This window comes from Ctenopharyngodon idella, chromosome 2, assembly GCF_019924925.1.
Source record: "Ctenopharyngodon idella isolate HZGC_01 chromosome 2, HZGC01, whole genome shotgun sequence".
Classification (NCBI taxonomy): domain Eukaryota; kingdom Metazoa; phylum Chordata; class Actinopteri; order Cypriniformes; family Xenocyprididae; genus Ctenopharyngodon; species Ctenopharyngodon idella.
The window spans coordinates 18851824-18869655 of record NC_067221.1 but is presented as its reverse complement, the minus strand read 5'-3'; the positions used below and the strand labels follow the sequence as shown (position 1 = coordinate 18869655).

At 35.5% G+C, this 17832-nt stretch overlaps 1 protein-coding gene across 4 annotated transcripts in view; it reads left to right on the top strand.

Moving 5' to 3' along the window:
- The first annotated feature begins 347 nt into the window (after nucleotides 1-347).
- Nucleotides 348-17832, top strand: part of ccdc18 (coiled-coil domain containing 18) — a 29887-nt gene continuing 12402 nt past the window's right edge. For 3 of the 4 annotated variants that reach the window (XM_051867054.1, XM_051867062.1, XM_051867045.1), the window contains exons 1-19: nucleotides 348-512; nucleotides 709-830; nucleotides 1490-1661; nucleotides 1807-1956; nucleotides 4239-4348; nucleotides 4441-4569; nucleotides 4726-4822; nucleotides 4929-5050; nucleotides 6162-6450; nucleotides 6748-6835; nucleotides 6950-7167; nucleotides 8403-8513; nucleotides 8612-8743; nucleotides 8835-8969; nucleotides 10348-10425; nucleotides 11911-12027; nucleotides 12141-12308; nucleotides 15672-15814; nucleotides 17564-17727. In XM_051867054.1, coding sequence (XP_051723014.1) covers nucleotides 730-830; nucleotides 1490-1661; nucleotides 1807-1956; nucleotides 4239-4348; nucleotides 4441-4569; nucleotides 4726-4822; nucleotides 4929-5050; nucleotides 6162-6450; nucleotides 6748-6835; nucleotides 6950-7167; nucleotides 8403-8513; nucleotides 8612-8743; nucleotides 8835-8969; nucleotides 10348-10425; nucleotides 11911-12027; nucleotides 12141-12308; nucleotides 15672-15814; nucleotides 17564-17727 — 2524 coding nt within the window. In that variant the 5' untranslated portion in view covers nucleotides 348-512; nucleotides 709-729. Of the gene's footprint in view, nucleotides 513-708; nucleotides 831-1489; nucleotides 1662-1806; nucleotides 1957-4238; nucleotides 4349-4440; nucleotides 4570-4725; nucleotides 4823-4928; nucleotides 5051-6161; nucleotides 6451-6747; nucleotides 6836-6949; nucleotides 7168-8402; nucleotides 8514-8611; nucleotides 8744-8834; nucleotides 8970-10347; nucleotides 10426-11910; nucleotides 12028-12140; nucleotides 12309-15671; nucleotides 15815-17563; nucleotides 17728-17832 lie in introns of those variants that run through there. The other variant, XM_051867073.1, reaches the window with a different exon arrangement.

The window sequence follows — 17832 nt, the reverse complement described above, 5'->3', positions numbered from 1 at the left end:
TTGGTGTGACTGGCTGTTTTTGAATGCTTTGAGACATTTTGCACTCAGCAGAAATAAAAAGAATACTATTTTGACACAAATTACAGAAATAATTTCAGTAGAAATAATTTAAGAATTTAAAATTTATTTGCACACTTATTTACTGTATGCATACGAACACACTACCAAGGAAAAAAATCATTCAAACATGCAATTAACAATATGTTATGGCCCTGCCAATTTATTTGCTTCAGTTTAAATAACTGTTGTTAACCAACATACCGTACTATGTGAATATTAATAGTATGAAACAGCAACAGACGAACTTCACAGCTGTAATATTCGCGCTAACATTCGCGGCCGTACACGTCAGCATTACGTCACGACTGTGAGGACGGTTTTTCTCCTCAGCCAATCAACTGACGGGAAGATGGCAGCGCCTTGTGTTCAGATCAGACTGCAGTGAATGCTAAGCTAAATCTACTGGAAATAGTAGCGTTTCTTTTGCACAAAACTGCTGTTTGAACATGCTGGTAAGCAGTTATTCACTAGTATAGAAATACTTTGTCAATTACCCCTCAAGTAAGCTGCGGAGAGCTGAAATGGATAATAGAGTGGCCGTCTGCTCCTTGACAACCTGTTGAATACATGAAATGAAGCCGAATGTTTAAAGCAACAAGTGCTGTTTTCAGTTAAGTCCGTTTAAACATAGATAACCTTTATTTACAGGGTCATTTATAACAATTACCAATGTTCAAAGACAACAGAGGGTTGGTAGAGGATGTTGTCTCCTTGAGGAATCAGCTGCGATTAACAGAGAAAAACTTACAATCAGTGGGAGAACAACTGAGGTGAGGCATTTGTCTCTTGAGAATTGTTGTTGAAATGCATTGTTCGTTTTACATGATGGTAGATCTTTCAGATATGATTCAGGATGCAGTTTTGTGTCTGTTATTTCACCCACTTCTGAGATTATCTTTGCTGCGTTACCTGTGTGTGTGTGTTTATTGAATAATTTCAAGCACGGAATAGCATCTTGCATATGAAAATATAACATATAATTGTATATACATGTATATGTATTATATCTCCAGTAATATATCTTTGGGTACATATGCTTACTCAGATATGATCCAAGTAGTATAAAAGAAAATCAGTGAAAGAAACAACAGCATAATCAGTATAATAAACAGTAGCATAATCATCATCAAACATTTTTGTATTGTAATATAATACTAGCTTTTTTCTTTTAAAAAAGAAAGAATAGCATGTATTGTATCTTAAAAGGAAAGAGACTTTGACATGACTTTATATAATTTGCTAAGTCATACTGTGGATGATACATAATTTTTACATCAATTTTTAATTTGCTTTGGCCCACATCATCATAATTGTTTGTTTTGATACTGTTTTGTAAATATTTACTGTGATATTTTAATATTATCAATGTTTTAGTACAGCACTATTGTATAGTATTATCGTTGTCTTGTTAGCATTTCACTCATTTCAGTCAATCAGGAAATGACATCGTTGGTGAGGATAAAAACAGGAGTGCCGTGGATGAATTCCCTGGTCGTCTTACATTAGAGGACCTTCAGAAGCCTGATCCTGGACAACCGAGAGGAGTAAATTTCCACACTGAGCAGAAGGCATATGCACATATATCTACCTGTGACTGCAGGGTAAGACACTGTGAAGATGCAGCAGATAAATAGACTGAAGTATCGTCGCCTTTTAAATGCTTTTTGTTCGTAAAATATGCCACAAAACCCTCTGATTTCAAAGGTTTTTGCCTTATTTAAGATGTGTTTTTGTGTTTATCTGTAGTCAGACAGAGACATGGACACCGAGACGTCTGTTCTCAGGAGGAAGCTCAACACCATCAGGCAGGAGAACTCTTCTCTGGTCATGGAGAACAGGCAGCTTATCAGTGACATTGAAGCTGCTCAGCTTGAGTTAGCCAGCTCAAGGTCCAAGGTAAGACTCCTCACATAGCCATTGGTTATTATTGTGTCAGATTGTGATACTGTGTTGAGTTTTAATGGACTTATGTACGAGGTTCACTACTGTTCAAATGTTTGGGGTTGGTAAGATTTTTTGTTTTTGAAAGAAGTCTCTTATGCTCACCAAGGCTGCATTTATTGGATCAAAAATACAGTAAAAACAGTAATATTGTGAAATATTATTACAATTTAAAATAACTGTTTCTATTTTAATATACTGTATTGTAAAATGTAATTTATTCCTGTGATCAAAGCTGAATTTTCAGCATCATTACTCCAGTTTTCAATGTCACATGATCCTTCAGAAATCATTCTTAAAGGATTAGTTCACTTTCAAATGAAAATTACCCCAAGTTTTACTCACCCTCAAGCCATCCTAGGTGAATATGACTTTCTTCTTTCTGATGAACACTCTCGAAGATATTTTAATAATTATCCTGATGCATCCGAGCTTTATTATGGCAGTGAATGGGACCCACGAGTATGAGCTGAAGAAAGTGCTTCCATCCACATCCATCCATCATAAATGTACTCCACACGGCTCCGGGGGGTTAATAAAGGCCTTTGAAGTAAAGTGATGCGTTTGTGTTAAAAAAAATCAATATTTACCAAGTTATGAAGTAAAATATCTAGCTTCCGCCAGACCGCCTTCCATATTCAAGTTACGAAGAAAGTGCATCCTCTGTGTAAAGGGAGCAGCGGTACTGACCACACATTTTACAAGATAAGATATTTGTCAATGACACTCAGGATATAAATCCTCCGACATCGTCTTGTCTCCTTACTATCTTCACGTGATAAGTGAAATCTGATGTACTGTAATATAACCGAATACCGCAGCAAGCCTAACCATGTCCCTTATTCATTAATCATTCATTACTCTATTTCAGTACCTTTCCGTATTCGGATTTAGGCTTCGGGCACATCACTAATTATCAATGATGAAAACAGTTGAAAATTTTTATGATTCTTTGATAAATAGAAAGTTCAAAAGTACAGCATTTATTTGAAATAAAAATCTTTTGTAACATTATAAATGTCTGTATTGTCACTTTTGATCAATTTAATGTGTCCTTGTTGAATAAAAGTATTAATTTCTTACTGACCCCAAACTTTTGAATGATAATTACCTGTTAATTTGTACAGTGTATAAATAGCATGTTTACTCTGAATCCATAAGCTGACATCATTTATATAAATGAGTGATGTTTACTAAATCAAGCATCACTATTACTATTGCTCAAACTTAGGTTAAGAGATTTGAACAAACTTTAAGTAAAAATGATTGTAAAAGTAATCCATACAATTTGTGCATTATATTTCAAAAGTCTTCTGAAGCCATTTGATCATTTTGTGTTGAAAAGACCGAAACATGAAAATCTAGACCGGGGTGTCCAAACTTGGTCCTGGAGGACCATTGTCCTGCAGAGTTTAGCTCCAACTTGCCTTAACATACCTATCTGGGCTGTGTTTCTCAAAAGCATTGTGAGCTAAGTTTATCGTAGAGACCATTGCGGCAATGGTTCTAGTATCTAGACGTTTCTAATATGCCTAGTAAGAACTTGATTAGCTGGTTCAGGTGTGTTCTTGGGGTTGGAGCTAAAATCTGTAGGAACGTGGCCCTCCAGGAGCAGGATTGGACACCCCTGATCTAGACATCCACCTAAGCTAGGGCTGTAGAGTTTAGCTCCAATATTGATCAAACTCACTTTCCTGTAGCTTTCTAGTAACCTTTGTATGCTTTCGACTCGCTCTCGCTGTACTTTGGTGCCATACACTGATCGGTCTGCACAGCGCGGCTTCAAGGCAAACACACCTCTTGATTAGATTGTTCAGGTATGTTTGATTAGGTTTGGAGCTAAACTCTGCAAAAAAGTGGACCTCGAGGGCCTGAGTTGCCCGCCATGACCTAAACAATCCTTTGCACGTTCGTATGAGAAGTAGTAATGTCTGATTCATTAACGAATCATTCTTTTGAGTTGGATTTTTCAATTAATCATTGAGCCATTTCAAAATTGCTCTGAATGATTTGTTGATAATACATCTGGAGTCACAGTGGTTAACCTTAAACTCCTTAGCGACAAGCTTTAAACAGATTAATGTTGGCATGAAATGAAAATTAAGAAATTTTGATCCACTGAAGTCATAAGTCAATCTTCCGGTGAAACAACTGTTTTCTCTCTGTATTGTTTGCAGCTGATGTTTATATTATACATGTTTATATTATTATATTATTAACTGTCGTTTGTTGTATAGATCCGTATGTTGGGATCCACTGTGGGAGCCAGGACTTCCAGTGTGTCTCACATGAAGGAGCAGATTCTGGGTCTAGAGGCAGAACTGGACACCCAAACCAAAGCTTTAGAGTAGGTGCATCTACTCTACCACTTACATCTTCCTAGTAAAATCAGATGCTTTTCTGTCAGATATCTGGAGCAGCATGTTCTTTTTTCTTCAGGGCTGCTGAGCAGAAATTGGAAGAAAGCGAACAGACAGTGATGCAGAGTAACAGGCTGGTGGAGAAGCTCAGAGATGAGCTGAGAGTTGTTAAAGCCGAGTTAGCTGAAAGAACACGTCTGGGGAAACGGTATGAGATTAGTTATGCTAATGAAAACCTCACAGACTGATTCATCCTGGGAGCAGTAATCACTTTAAGCTGGAATTACCTCAAATGTACAAGAAGTCTTTTTGTAATTCCTGAAACACCACAGCTTAAAATTCTCTGAAAATGTTTCTTTCAAAGTGCGGAGCAGCAGAGAAACCAAGCACTCCGAAATGCAGAGAAGCTCACGGTCACCTTCAAAGAATACAAAGAGGATGTTTCTGAAAAACTCAGGACGGTAATCTGACTACTTAAACTGATTCATACAGTAGGAATCATTCTGTGTTCTGAGATATTACTTCTTTTCCTGTTGTATGTATCATACATGTCCTGCATTGTTGAAGGTGTTGGAGAGTGAAGGCCAGCTGAAGGTCAGTCTGATGGAGTGTGACAGAGAACGAGAGGAGCTGGAGAGGAAGTGTGCTGAGCTGGAGAGAGAAAAGGAGAGTCTACGTCACAACTTTTGGTAAGAGAGCATTTCATAAGCTGATCTGTGTTGTTGTGGTCTATGAAGATCATTCATCGGTGATAGTTAATGTAATGTCAATAATAATATACACTACCATTGGTAAGATTTTTAAAATGTTTTTGAAAGTCTCTTATGCTGACCAAGGCTGCATTTATTTGATAAAAAAAAATTCAGTAAAACATTATATTGTGAAATATTACATTTATAATATTACAACTGTTTTCTAGTTAAATATATTTTAAAATCTAATATATTCCTGTGATGGCAAAGCTGAACTTTCAGCATCATTACTCCAGTCTTAAGTGTCACATGATCCTTCAGAAATCATTCTAATATGCTGATTTGCTGCTTAAGAAACATTTCTTATTATTAGTGTTGAAAACTGTTATGCTGCTTAATTTTTTTTTTTTCAGGATTTTTTGATGAATAAAAAGTTCAAAAGAATTTGAGTTGGAAAACTTTTGTGACATAAAAAGATTTTAACATTTTTGCTGTCACTTTTGATCAATTTAAGTCATCCTTGCTCAATAGAAAAACACTTACTAATGAATCCTTTCTTTTAAAAAACACTAATATTAAAATTAATATTAGTATTAATATAATATTATGTTGAGGTAACATGGACACAAACTTTTTAAGATAAATATTTCAGTATTTTAATAAGTAAATCAATATTTAAGGTCCAAATCTATATAGATGTATAAGGTAAAGTGTATACACTGCAAAAAAAAAAAAAAATCATAAGTATTTTTGTCTTGTTTTCCAGTATAAATGTAAATAAACATACTAAAAACAATACACTTGATAAGCAAAATGTCATAAAATATGTTGTTGTTTTTTTTTGTTTTCCAGAGAATATTGTTTAAATTTGTTTATTTTTGTACCCCATTGGATTTTTTTCCCACAAAATTCTGTTGCATTTATGCTTAAAACAAAATTCACTCAAAATATTTGAAAACAGAATGTTGTTTTTCCATTAATGTGACAATCGAATTTTGCAACGATACACAAATCATCTAATATGTTCATCATTTATTAGCTTTTAGACTGTTTGGAAAAGATAAACTGCTCATGTTAGTTGTAACTGGCATTTCTGTTCTCTGATCAGTGAGCTGAAGGAGGTTCACAGCCGCTCTGAGTCTCTCTCTGCTGAGCGTGTGCAGCTGCAGTCTCAGGTTCAGCAGCTCTCAGATCAGCTGAAACAGCTGCAGAGGGAGCTGGCTGAGAAGGAGGCGCAGCTTCAGGAGGTGGCGGGGCTGAAGAGAGAGAATGAGGATCTGCGGCTCCTCACGGCCTGTCAGGAGCAGAGGGTGGCTCAGGCCCACAGAGAAAGAGAACAGGACAGAGCTGAGCTTGCCAGCCTAGAGAGCGTACTGGACGTATTACATCTGAGAGAGGTGCTGGAATACACACATACAGACATTCTAAATAAAATGAATTACATTTACAATTTTAATTTTATTGTGCACATTTAAAGGGATAGTTCCCTTAAAAATTAAATCCTGTCATCATTTACTCACACTTATGTTGTCTGTATGACTTTCTTTCTTCTGTGGAACACAAAAGATATATTTTGTTCATATATTGAAAGTCATTAGGGTCTAAAACATCATTGGACCCCACTGACTTTAGTTTTATGGACAGAAACAGTTCTTCAAAATATCTTCTTGACTATACAATGACTTGTGTTTCAGAATCGGGAGGGTGCGCTGTGTGTGAACCCTTGTTTGCTGTCCACACTGTCTTACACAAGCACCACTGAATCTCTCAAACACAAACCAGGTGAGCATCTAATACACACTGAGACTGTCCACCTTCACTTATCCATGCTTCTTTTCTATTTTGTAGTATTTTACTGAACAAACTGTTACTTTAATCTTTTCTCTGTTCATGTAGGTGAGCGCTATCAGAAGCTGTTGGCAGTGCTTCAGATGGTTGAGAGGGAAAAGACCCGGCAGGCCAGCGCTGCTCAGGGGCTACAGGAGAGACTGACAAGAGCCCAGGAGGAGATCTCCTCCCTGCAGACCTCCATCACAGAGAGATCCTCTCACTACCAGCAGCTCCACAATCAGCTCCTGGACAAGGCTACTCAGGCCACTTCCTTAGAGAAAGAGGTAAGTATCCCATCAATTTAATTGTACCATGAAAAACACTCTTTGCTGGCTGCGCACACAAAAAAGTAAACTTTTATTAAATCACTGAAAAAAAGAATCATATACTCCTGAGTTTGAATGATTTTAATGAATCATTTGGTAACACTTTATTTCAATAGTCTACTTTATACATTTTACTAACTATTATTTACTTTGCAAATAAATGTCAACTAGCAGTCATTAGAGTATTAGTAGACTGTCTGCTTAATATCTGCTAACACTTTTTTTATTTTTTATTTTGTTGCTCCCCCAACAGACATTCTACTGACTATAAGTAACTCAGCAAATACATGTCAACTTATTCTACTAACCTGAACCCTAACACTTAACCCTAACCTAACAGTTGACCACAGTCTATTAATACTCTAATAAAAGTGAGTTGGTTGACATGTAGTTGACAAGTTACTTATAAGGGGCTTTCACACCGAAGGAACCTTTTCGTAGTTCCTAAAACTATTGGCAGAAGTACCCGGATTTTGTCGTGTTTGCACCGCAGAAACTAGATTTTAGTTCTAGGAACTACTTTTGGGGGAACTAAATTAGCTCCTACTTCAGAGTAGGCTCTAAACCAGCACTATAGGAACTACCAGTGACGCAAGTGTATGTTGTGTAACCAAGTGTAACCAATCATTCTGTCAATCTATCAGAGAAGTTACTGAACTGAAAGTCGTTGTAACTTTCATGTCTCGAAATTAACCAAGAACTCTTAGTGTAATATGTGTATGAACTACTTTTGGAATGCATGACTGATGCATGACTGCATCAAATTTAGAAACTGAAACGTATAAAATAACATTCCTCTTGCATCATAAGTACAGTGAGGATGCATGTGCATATTGTGCATGTGACACAGGGTTATTATCTTTTGCTAAAACTATAAATGAACATTTTCGTTACATGAAATAAAATAAAATAAAATTTAAAACATATAAGAAATTAATACTTTTACTCAAGAATGATCAAGAGACAGTATACTTTAATATTAAAGTATAAAACTTTTTTTTTTTAATTGTAATATTTTACAGTATTACTGCTTTACTGTATTTTCGATCAAATAAATGCAGCCTTGGTGAGCACAACAGACTTTCAGAAAAAGGGTTGGTATACCTTTCAAGTATTTCCCTACAATTGGCCATTGTTTTTAGATATGCTGGAAGTATGTTAACTTAGTTTAACTGACTGACTGTGTTTATTAGCTAAAAAAGAAGAGTTCTCGTATAACTGTCCTGGAGAAACAGCTGCAGGAGAAGAGTGCTGCTTATTCGCAGGCTGTAATGAAGACCAGCCAGCTTGAACAAGATCTTCTGGTAACATTTTCACACACAAAATATCACACATAAAACAAAGTGTGATTTTAAGATAAAACAGCAAATCTATCCTGTTCTCTGTACCTGTGTTAAATTAGGAAAAGGCCAGCAGTATTCAGCACTACCAGTCAGTCTTGAACAAGAAACAGAGGGAATATCAGCAGACTATAGAGAAAATCAAGACTGTACAGTCACACAAATGCAAAGAACTGGAGGATAGAATAGAAGTGGTATGTATGCTTTTTTGCATTTATTAATTATATTGCACTTCTGCATGTGTTAATCCTGTCATTGTAGTAAGATGTGTTTGTTTTTTTTCAGCTGCAGATGTCTCTGGCTCAGAAACAGACTGAACTTGAGGAGCTAGAACAAAATGTGACTGATTTTCATTCAGATAAGCAGGAGTCACAGCAGAGAGCTGCTCTTCTACAGACCATTATAGATCAGCTCACTGAGGTCAGATCTCAACCTTCATGCAGACTTATCCCGCAGAGACTGTGGGCTTCAAAAGTCTGAGACCAGATTGAAAATTGGAATTTTTTTTCCATTTACACCTGGAAATAAAGATTTTTGACTATTTCTTGGTCAGTAATCAGTAAATTTGTGATTAATCATGTGACTGTATAGACAGTCAGATGTTCATGCTTCCAGTGTAGCACAAGATGCTCTTTGGATCATTCTCAGATCATGAATTATCAGGGTTTACATGTCACATTAATTTGTAATGAAAATGTTATATTAAAGAGGCCATATAATTTTTTTTAATGTTTTTCTTTTCCTTTAGTGTGTAATGGATCTGTTTGTGCATGTATGCAATGTGCAAAATTACAAAGCTCACATAGGCAGAATACTGATTCAGACCAGCCTAAAACGCCTAAGTCAAAGTCCATTTATTACTTCCAAAAATGTCTACATCACATTGTGAAATATTAGCATATGGGGCTGATTCTGAGATTTTCCGAATGCATCACGATTCTCTCTTTAGAAACAGCCATACTCTGCTTGCTTCCAATTCCTTACACAGACCATTTGAAACTTCTAAAAAATAATCATTCATAAAGTTTGAAAAGGTTGAAGCGATTTACAAGGGTGTTTGCAGTGGGCTGTTTACATTAATCTCGTGTCATAAAAGCATTCTGAGGTGCAAGTACATTCTCAGACTCGGCCGAACGCATGAGCGCTCTTCTTCGTGAGCATTTGTGCATGCAGTTAAAAACTAGCCTAGAGCACCGTCTGCTGTTAAAAAATAAGCTCAAAATGGATTCAAGAGAGAATCGTGATGTATTCAGAAAATCTCAGAATCAATCCACAAATCGAGATGAATCGATTTATTGTCCCAGCCCTATTAGAATAATGACCGCCCAAAGGCAAATGCAAAGAAAGAACCGATTGTTCGGTGAATTGTAGTGTTGCTGAGATTATGGTAAGCGGTGTTACATTTCTTACACATGCTTGAGGTGTTTAGCCAATCACAACACACTGGGTCAGCTGGCCAATCAGAGCACTCTGGGCTAGAAACCACAACTCAATAAGAGCATTTAAGACAGACTGGAAATAGAGGTGCTTCAATAATGTACAGTATCGGAAAAATAATGTGTTTTTTTTAAACATTAACGTATGTTAACCTTTTCTAGTACACCCAGTAAACAACAAAATGACCTTTTCACACAGCATCATATCATATACTATTGATTCGTATGGCCTTTTTAAATGTAAAAGAGACAAAATATAAGCATTTTTCTTCTCTCAGACTTCTGGACTCCTCTGAATCACTCCATCAATGATGTGAGTTTGTGTAAATCTCTTACTGATTATGTCTCTCTTCCTTGGACAGGATTTTGAAGCAAAATCTAAATGCAGTGAAGAGACACTCAGAAATGTTGAAGAGCAAGCTGCTGACTCTGCTTCAAAGGTGAGACTGACTAACTGTTTTTTGTGTTTTTGTTTTGTTTGCACTATGATGAGCAGAGCAGAACAGTGGTTCTCAAGGTTTTAGAATCAAAGGACCCCATTGTCCAACACGATATTCAGAGATTTCCTTTAGTATTTCTGTTGTAATTATGACAGAGGTACTTGTTTTCAAACTTTACTATTAAATGAAACTAGCAGTGTTGAAATATTAAATTAAAGCAATAGTTCACACAAAAATGAAGATCATCATTTACTCACCCTATGAATTTCTTTCTCTTGCTGAACACAAAAGAAGATTTTTTTTGTGGAATGTCAGTAAGCAAACAGTTGATGGGCCCCATTCACTTCCATAGTATTTTTTTTTTTTTCCATACTATGGAAGTCGGTGGGGCCCATCAACATTTTTCTTACGCATATTCTTCAAAATATCTTCTTTTGTGTTCAGCAGGAGAAAGAAATTCAAACAAGTTTGGAACAACTTGAGGGTGAGTAAATGATGACAGAATTTTCATTTTTGGGTGAACTTTCCCTTGAACTAACCATGATTCATTTTATTCTATTTTATTTTATTTATATAATTAAATAATTTTAAGCCCTGTGGCTGCCTTGTATGTTGGTTGAGAACCACCGGTCTAAAGCAATTCATACACCATGATGACAAGTTTCAGTAACATTTTACTATAAGGTAACATTGGTTTAATTTTACTACATTAGTTGACATTACAATGGAAAATACTTCTAAAGAATTTATTAACCTTAGTTAATGTTAATTTCAACGTTTACTAATACATTAAAATTAAAAGTTGGATCTGTAATATTATTTAATGGACCTGAGTTAACAATTAAATAATGCATTAACTAATGTCATTGTCAGCTAATGGAACCTTATTGTAAAGAGTTACCCAAGTTTCTATTGTGAACTAATCATTCTGTCTTCAATGAAAGCAAATTTAGATTTACTAAACAGGGCAAATTAGTGTGAGAGCGCAATTTCAAAAAAGCGCAGATGGGAGTGGAAAGTTCTGCGCGTGATCTACTGACGACAAGCACATTAAAGAACACGGACACAGCCCGATCATTTCCAAAATGACCACCGCAATCTACCAAGAGCAGCGCAAATTAGCATCTGGTTTAAGACATGCTTTCTTTGGCGGTAAATAATGGCGCAAATACCAGTAAATTGACTAGCGCAAACCTTAGTAAATCACCTTGCGTGATTCATTTAAATACTCTCCTCTCATAAATTTTGCTTTTGAAAGGGAAACTCCTACAAAAGCATATGCAAGGTCAGCCTCAAAAATAACTGTCCACACCTTTTTAGCACGTTTTTACACCTTTTTAACGTCAAAAGAGGGTTTGCGCTGGTGCAAACTGTTAGTAAATCTAGGATTTTATAGGATGACAAACTTATTATAATGAGGTTTGTTGCTTTATTGCGTCAGGCTTGGTTAGGACACTGTGGTCATTTCTGTCTTGATCTTTCCAGGTGAGGAGCCTGCAGACAGAACTGTCCTCCTGTAAAGAGGAACTGAGTCATTACCTCCAGCAGATGGAGGAGGTGAAGAAACATCATGAGAGACAGCTGGAGCTGAAGAACAGTGAGGTCAGTCCCTGGAGCTGGGCACTTCCTTTTCCTGTCCTCCTGGGGAACCTTATTTGATGACAGTAAGTGACTCCTGTTGGTTAATGTATCACTTAGTGATGTATGTTTATCAGCTGTCACAGCTGCAGGAAGATCTGAGGAGGAAATGTGTGGCCTATCAGAGCTCCAGTGAGGAAAACCTGCAGCTGCAGCACTCCATGCAGAACCAGCACACCATGCTGCAGGAGAGCACGTCACGCATCGCACAGCTGGAGGAGAGCCAGAGTCAGCTCCAGAGCCAGGTACACACACACACACACCAGGGTTCCATGGCCGTGGAAAACCTGGAAATATCTAAGAATTTTAAAACACTGTTTTAAAATGTTTTCAGACCTGGAAAAGTTGTGGAAAGTTATTAAAGTCCCCATGATGTGGCTTGATGAGCATAGTTTTTCTCGATGCTTTGATGTGTTTCTGATTGAAACAAAAAGTCTGGGTGGGACATATTGAAGAGCTTGTTTTTTTTTTTTTTTTTAAATGCCATTTTATTCACATCACAGCCCAGCAAAGCATTTGACAGCATGCCAAGTCAATGCAATCTCAGTAGTGAATATTTTTATATATTTTATATATATATATTTTTATGATGCTCTCCTGTGAAAGATTTAATCAATTACATATTGCTCTTCGGTAGAGTCTTATTTGTGTGTAAACTGCTTTTGAGTCTAATGTTTTCAGTTGTTTTTAATGAACTGGTTCACAATTTGGTCTGTATGATAAATTAGTAAATTGGTCTGAATCAGAATGATTTTTAAAATTATCTAGTTATCACAAATTACCGTAAAAGTCATTGAAATGAATTATTTGGGAATGCTAACATACAATTTTCAACTTATCTTGATGAAGTTTTGCCATAGAATTCAATTGCTTTCCAATATAGCTGTTTTCTTAGAACTGACTAACCCTAATGGATCCCAAATCAGGCTTTGGTCCAGTTTAGGTTTATTTTTCCTTTTGAATTAGGCTTTGCATAAGAATTGGGTAGTAAGTAATCTATTTTAATATTATTATTATTATTATTATTATTATTGAATGTTTTATATTTTATATTAAATTTTTTCAATACTTTTTGCATAGAAAATAAATAGAGACACACAACAAACCTTCAGATTTAGGTCATGTTGTTAGGCTTCACATCTCTTTTGCCACCGCATTTGAAAAATGACCCAATAATGCATGATCCTAAAATATTAAACCACATTTAGGTCAGACATAGAATATAGCCTGACTAACAGACACTGTTTACTGTGAGAAACATAAAACTATATCATCATTTCTGATTGGAATAATTGATCAAACACCACATCAAACATGATATTCACTTCTGTCTGATCGTTTTTGCATATTCAGTATTCATTATCCTGATCGGCGTGATTAAATGTTGTCCTTATTAATATCTGATCAATGAATAATGAAGTCATTCATGTTTGTGAAGATATGTATAGCTGTGCCTAAGGGTTGTTCTGCTCCAGCACAAAACAAGCTTCTTTTCCATTAAAAACTGTTTGTACTGAAACTCCAAAAGAGTAACTTTAAAGTCAAAGTTGACCTATTTACTTTTTTTTTAAAGCATGTTTCATTGGTTCATGTTACTGCAAAGATTCAAATGTTTGTCTGAACATTTATAATACCATCAAATGTAATAATGTAAAAATATAGATCAAAATGTTATAACTTTTTCTCATTCACAGACCATATAGGTCTGTATTATGTTAACAAACAGTATATTATATATCTATTTATATTACATTAAAATATATAATATTAAAAAAATGAATTTAATTAATTAAACATTAAAAAAATGAATCTAATTAAACTCAAATTTGGCTTCTCGTGTGTAATGTCAACTCTTCACAATAAAAATCAATTCTGAATGGATAAAATCAAGTTCTGTCTTATGTTTTTTTCCTTATTGAATATTTTGTTTCACTTGGAAATGCGTCACTTCACAGAAGTGCAAATGGCGGATATTAAGGAGGCTTTAATATTTTAGGATCATGCATTATTGGGTCATTTTTCAAATGCGGTGAAAAACGAGACACAATTTGTAAAAAAAAAAATCATGTTTTATTTTTAAATAATTGTTTATTATGCTTTATCCAGTAAAAATAAATCTTAAGGACTTTTTGATTGTAGAAATTGAAATCAAATGGTGTTGCCCCAACCACTTATGTCTGTGTTATGTCAGTATTTGAAGTAAATTTGTGGTTTGTTCTAAAATGAGTAGGAATATGCAACTTTAAGGAATAATTAAGAAAAATAAATAGCTTTATAAATTCAGTTAAACTGCTTTACTAAAATTACAGTATTTCATTTTTTATCTTGGCCCCTATTTCCAACACAGGGAGAATAGTTTTCTTTTTTCCTTTTTTTTTTTTTTTTTTTTTTTCCTTTCTTTTTTTTTCATAAATAAAAAAAAAAAAACATGAAAAATGGTCTTTGGTAACTTTTTATAGTGTTTATTCTAAAATTTTAAAATCACTTTAAGGTCTCAAAACTTTAAACTAAAAGATTAATTGACTGAAAGAAAGAAATTTTAGATACATTTTGAAGTAACTCCACAGACGTAATATAACTCCATAGACTTACAACAAGGTCCAGATCTCTACGCTGAATGAATGTCCTTAAGAAAATGTCTTTCTAAAAGTGAAATATTTATGGTTGTATTTTTTCTGTGGTGTTACTATGGAGTCAAGTGGTGTTACCATGAAAGACGGTAACACCACAGACAAATGAGCACAAATCTAGACTTTTCTAAAATGAAGGCTGCCATCATGATGGTTTCAACATCTGGGGACATTTTAGAAATATTTATAAGAAATTTAGATTAAAATATGTAAACATCTTTAATTTACACATGAAATTGTCAGAAATTTAGCAAAATTTATGAAAATTAAGAGAGAATCAAGATCAACCACCACCTGCAATGACCTTTACACACAGGAAGTAGTTCAAATACAATTCCCCTTTTTATTAAATGGGCAACATTTATTACTGTAACAGTAACGCCACAGACATGAAGTTGAGGGACACAAATTTTTCTTAAAATATATTTTTAAACAATTTAATTAAATTGTACTTGTTAAATTAAATCTAAATCACAATTACTTAATTTGTCTTAAAAATGATATATAACATCACAGGATCTTTGAGGTATGGCAGGAACATGCAGATTTTGTTACACATGAAATCTCTCAAACGCTATTAAATATGCTTTTTTCTTTTCTTTTTTTTAAATTTTTTTTTTTTTCAAACAGTACACAAATTTTCACCCTACAGAATATAAATATGCAAACATTTTATGATTTATTGGTTTTTAAAGTTTATTTTAACTGTTGCAAATTAGGGTAACACCATTTGCCACCGCAATTGAAGAATAAGCCTATTAAGATGCACTTCCCCACTACAAGCGCTGTTCTATCTGTGCAAACCCAGGACTGTTACCCAGGTACAGGTCATGGCTCGATTAACTAGAATTCAACCGAAGTTAGAAAAAAAATCAGGTAACACCGTAATCTCATGACCTTACTGCCTGAAAGAGTCATCTCATGTGAGTCATCTCTGTGCAGATAAATAGTGGGATAACATCTATTGATCGCCCACAGGTGTCCCAGTTGGAACAAGATTTGGAGAAGGAGCGCACTGCCTTGTCTCAGGCTCTGAGGAGAAGGGAGAGAGAAGTGGAGGAGGCCACCCAGGAGGTGCAGAAGAAGGAGAGACAGGCTGCAGAGCTCTCTGGCTCCATAACGTGAGACCACCTGTCAATTCAGTTCCTTAATTTACTTTTTCTTTTTCTTTGTTTTTTTTTTTTTTTTAAGGAATGTTTCTTTACCACTCATTTTGTATAATAATTAGACAATGTTTTGCTGATTGTGTTTTTGTGCTGGTACTTTGACTGATTTAGGCCTGTCATGCGCAGCTGACTCGGAAAGACTTTCATATTCGCAGCAGTCTTGAATTGGTTTCCAGGGGTATTTTTACCTTCATACATGCAGTTTTTTCTAACCTTTTTAGATGTGTGCATTATCCTTTGTCAAATTCTTAAGTGTAATCAAGAAATTTAGTTAGACCAATAAGACACTATAGGCTGTTAACAATAAAATGAAATCCGTATCAACACAATCTATTTTTGCTCTGCAGAAGTGGCACAGAAGCTTCATCTGAAGTGCCATTTAGATATATTTGCACAGACTGTTTAATGCTCAGAGGTGGCATGAATTAATTTACACTGCAATTACAATTGCAATAAATAATGCTGTGAGATAATATAGAAATAATTTTGGCTCAATGTTTTAATGAATGAGGCAATGAATCAGTTCAGTAACGAAACCCTGCTGTGTGTTTCTCAGAGACGAACAACTGTTCTGCTCTGGCTTTGTTTGGAACTATTTTGGGTGAAATGTAAGTCATTTAATATTAACTTTATCACTTTATTACTTTAAGCTTTTCTACAGTTGAACAAACAAGACAACATTTGTAATCATGATGATATTAGGGAAGAACAGCACTCTTGCTCATGTGATATTGCTCAACTATATCATATGTTATAAATATAAAAGACAAACTCCCATACAAGGGCATTTTTGGTCCCAATATTGCATTGAATTTGAATTTTGGGGGCATTTTAACTGCATTTTAATAAGCTACCTCATGTAGTGGGACCTAGGGATGCAAAGGGGTGGAAAATTTCCAGAAACTTTCCAAAATTTCCCAAAAGTTTCCAAAAATCCTGGAAAGTTTTAGGAATTTTACCAAAAAATGTTCGGCCCCTTTGCATCCCTAGTGGTACCTACACATGTCAGATGCGCACATTAATTAAATAACAATTATGATATAACTATTAATTGTTCAGCCCTATGTTTATGTCATGTAAAAATTGGAGATACAAAAATAATATCCTGATGTGTAACAAAGTGGCAGCTCATTCAAATGGTGAAACAGTAGTTTTCTTGTAAGGTTGAACAGATGAAGAAGTACGAGAAATGACCAGAAAATGTGTTAACTTCAACAAAATTCAATGTCATGATAACCTTTGTAAACTTTATCCAATCCAACGACACCTACTTCCTTAGAAATGCTGATAGTTAAAGACAGAGTGATAAAATCCTGTGCAGGCATGTCATCTGAGGATACATCCAGAGACATTCTGATTAGGATATTACTTTTTCTAGGCACCACAGAAGTAGGACATGTGTCTTGTCCTGAGGGTGTCTCTTGAGATGATCTTATGACTGCTCTGTGGCTTCAGAGCCTTTGTGTCCGTAGCCACTCCTGCTGCACTCCTCCTCTATATATACATTGCTAACAGTGAATTATCTTCGCTGAGGGAAAGCCCTTCACATATTGACTGTTCACGTAAGAGCCAAGACTTGACCACTAGGATTTGCAGTGCTTGTTTTTCTGTCCTTTTTAAGGTCAGTTTTGTCCAGACAGCATTTGGACCATGGTAAAATCACTGAGGAAAAGACAGTAATGTTAAGCTGTGTGTGTTTTTCAGGCAGCTGAGTTCAGAGATGAGCAAATGCCGAGTGGAGCTGTCAGACATGGAGCTGGAGCTGTTGCGTCTGAGGAGAGACAGCAACACGAAAGCCTCTCAGCTCAACCAGATGGAGGAGACGCTCAAGGAGACCAAAGGCCTGCTGGATAAGAAGAGCGAAATGGGTATGCAGCTCCAATGACCAACAACAAATAATGGGCATAAACTTTTATGCTTGAGTTGGGTATGCTGGAAAAGTGATTGGTCACTGTTGTACGGTCCACATATTT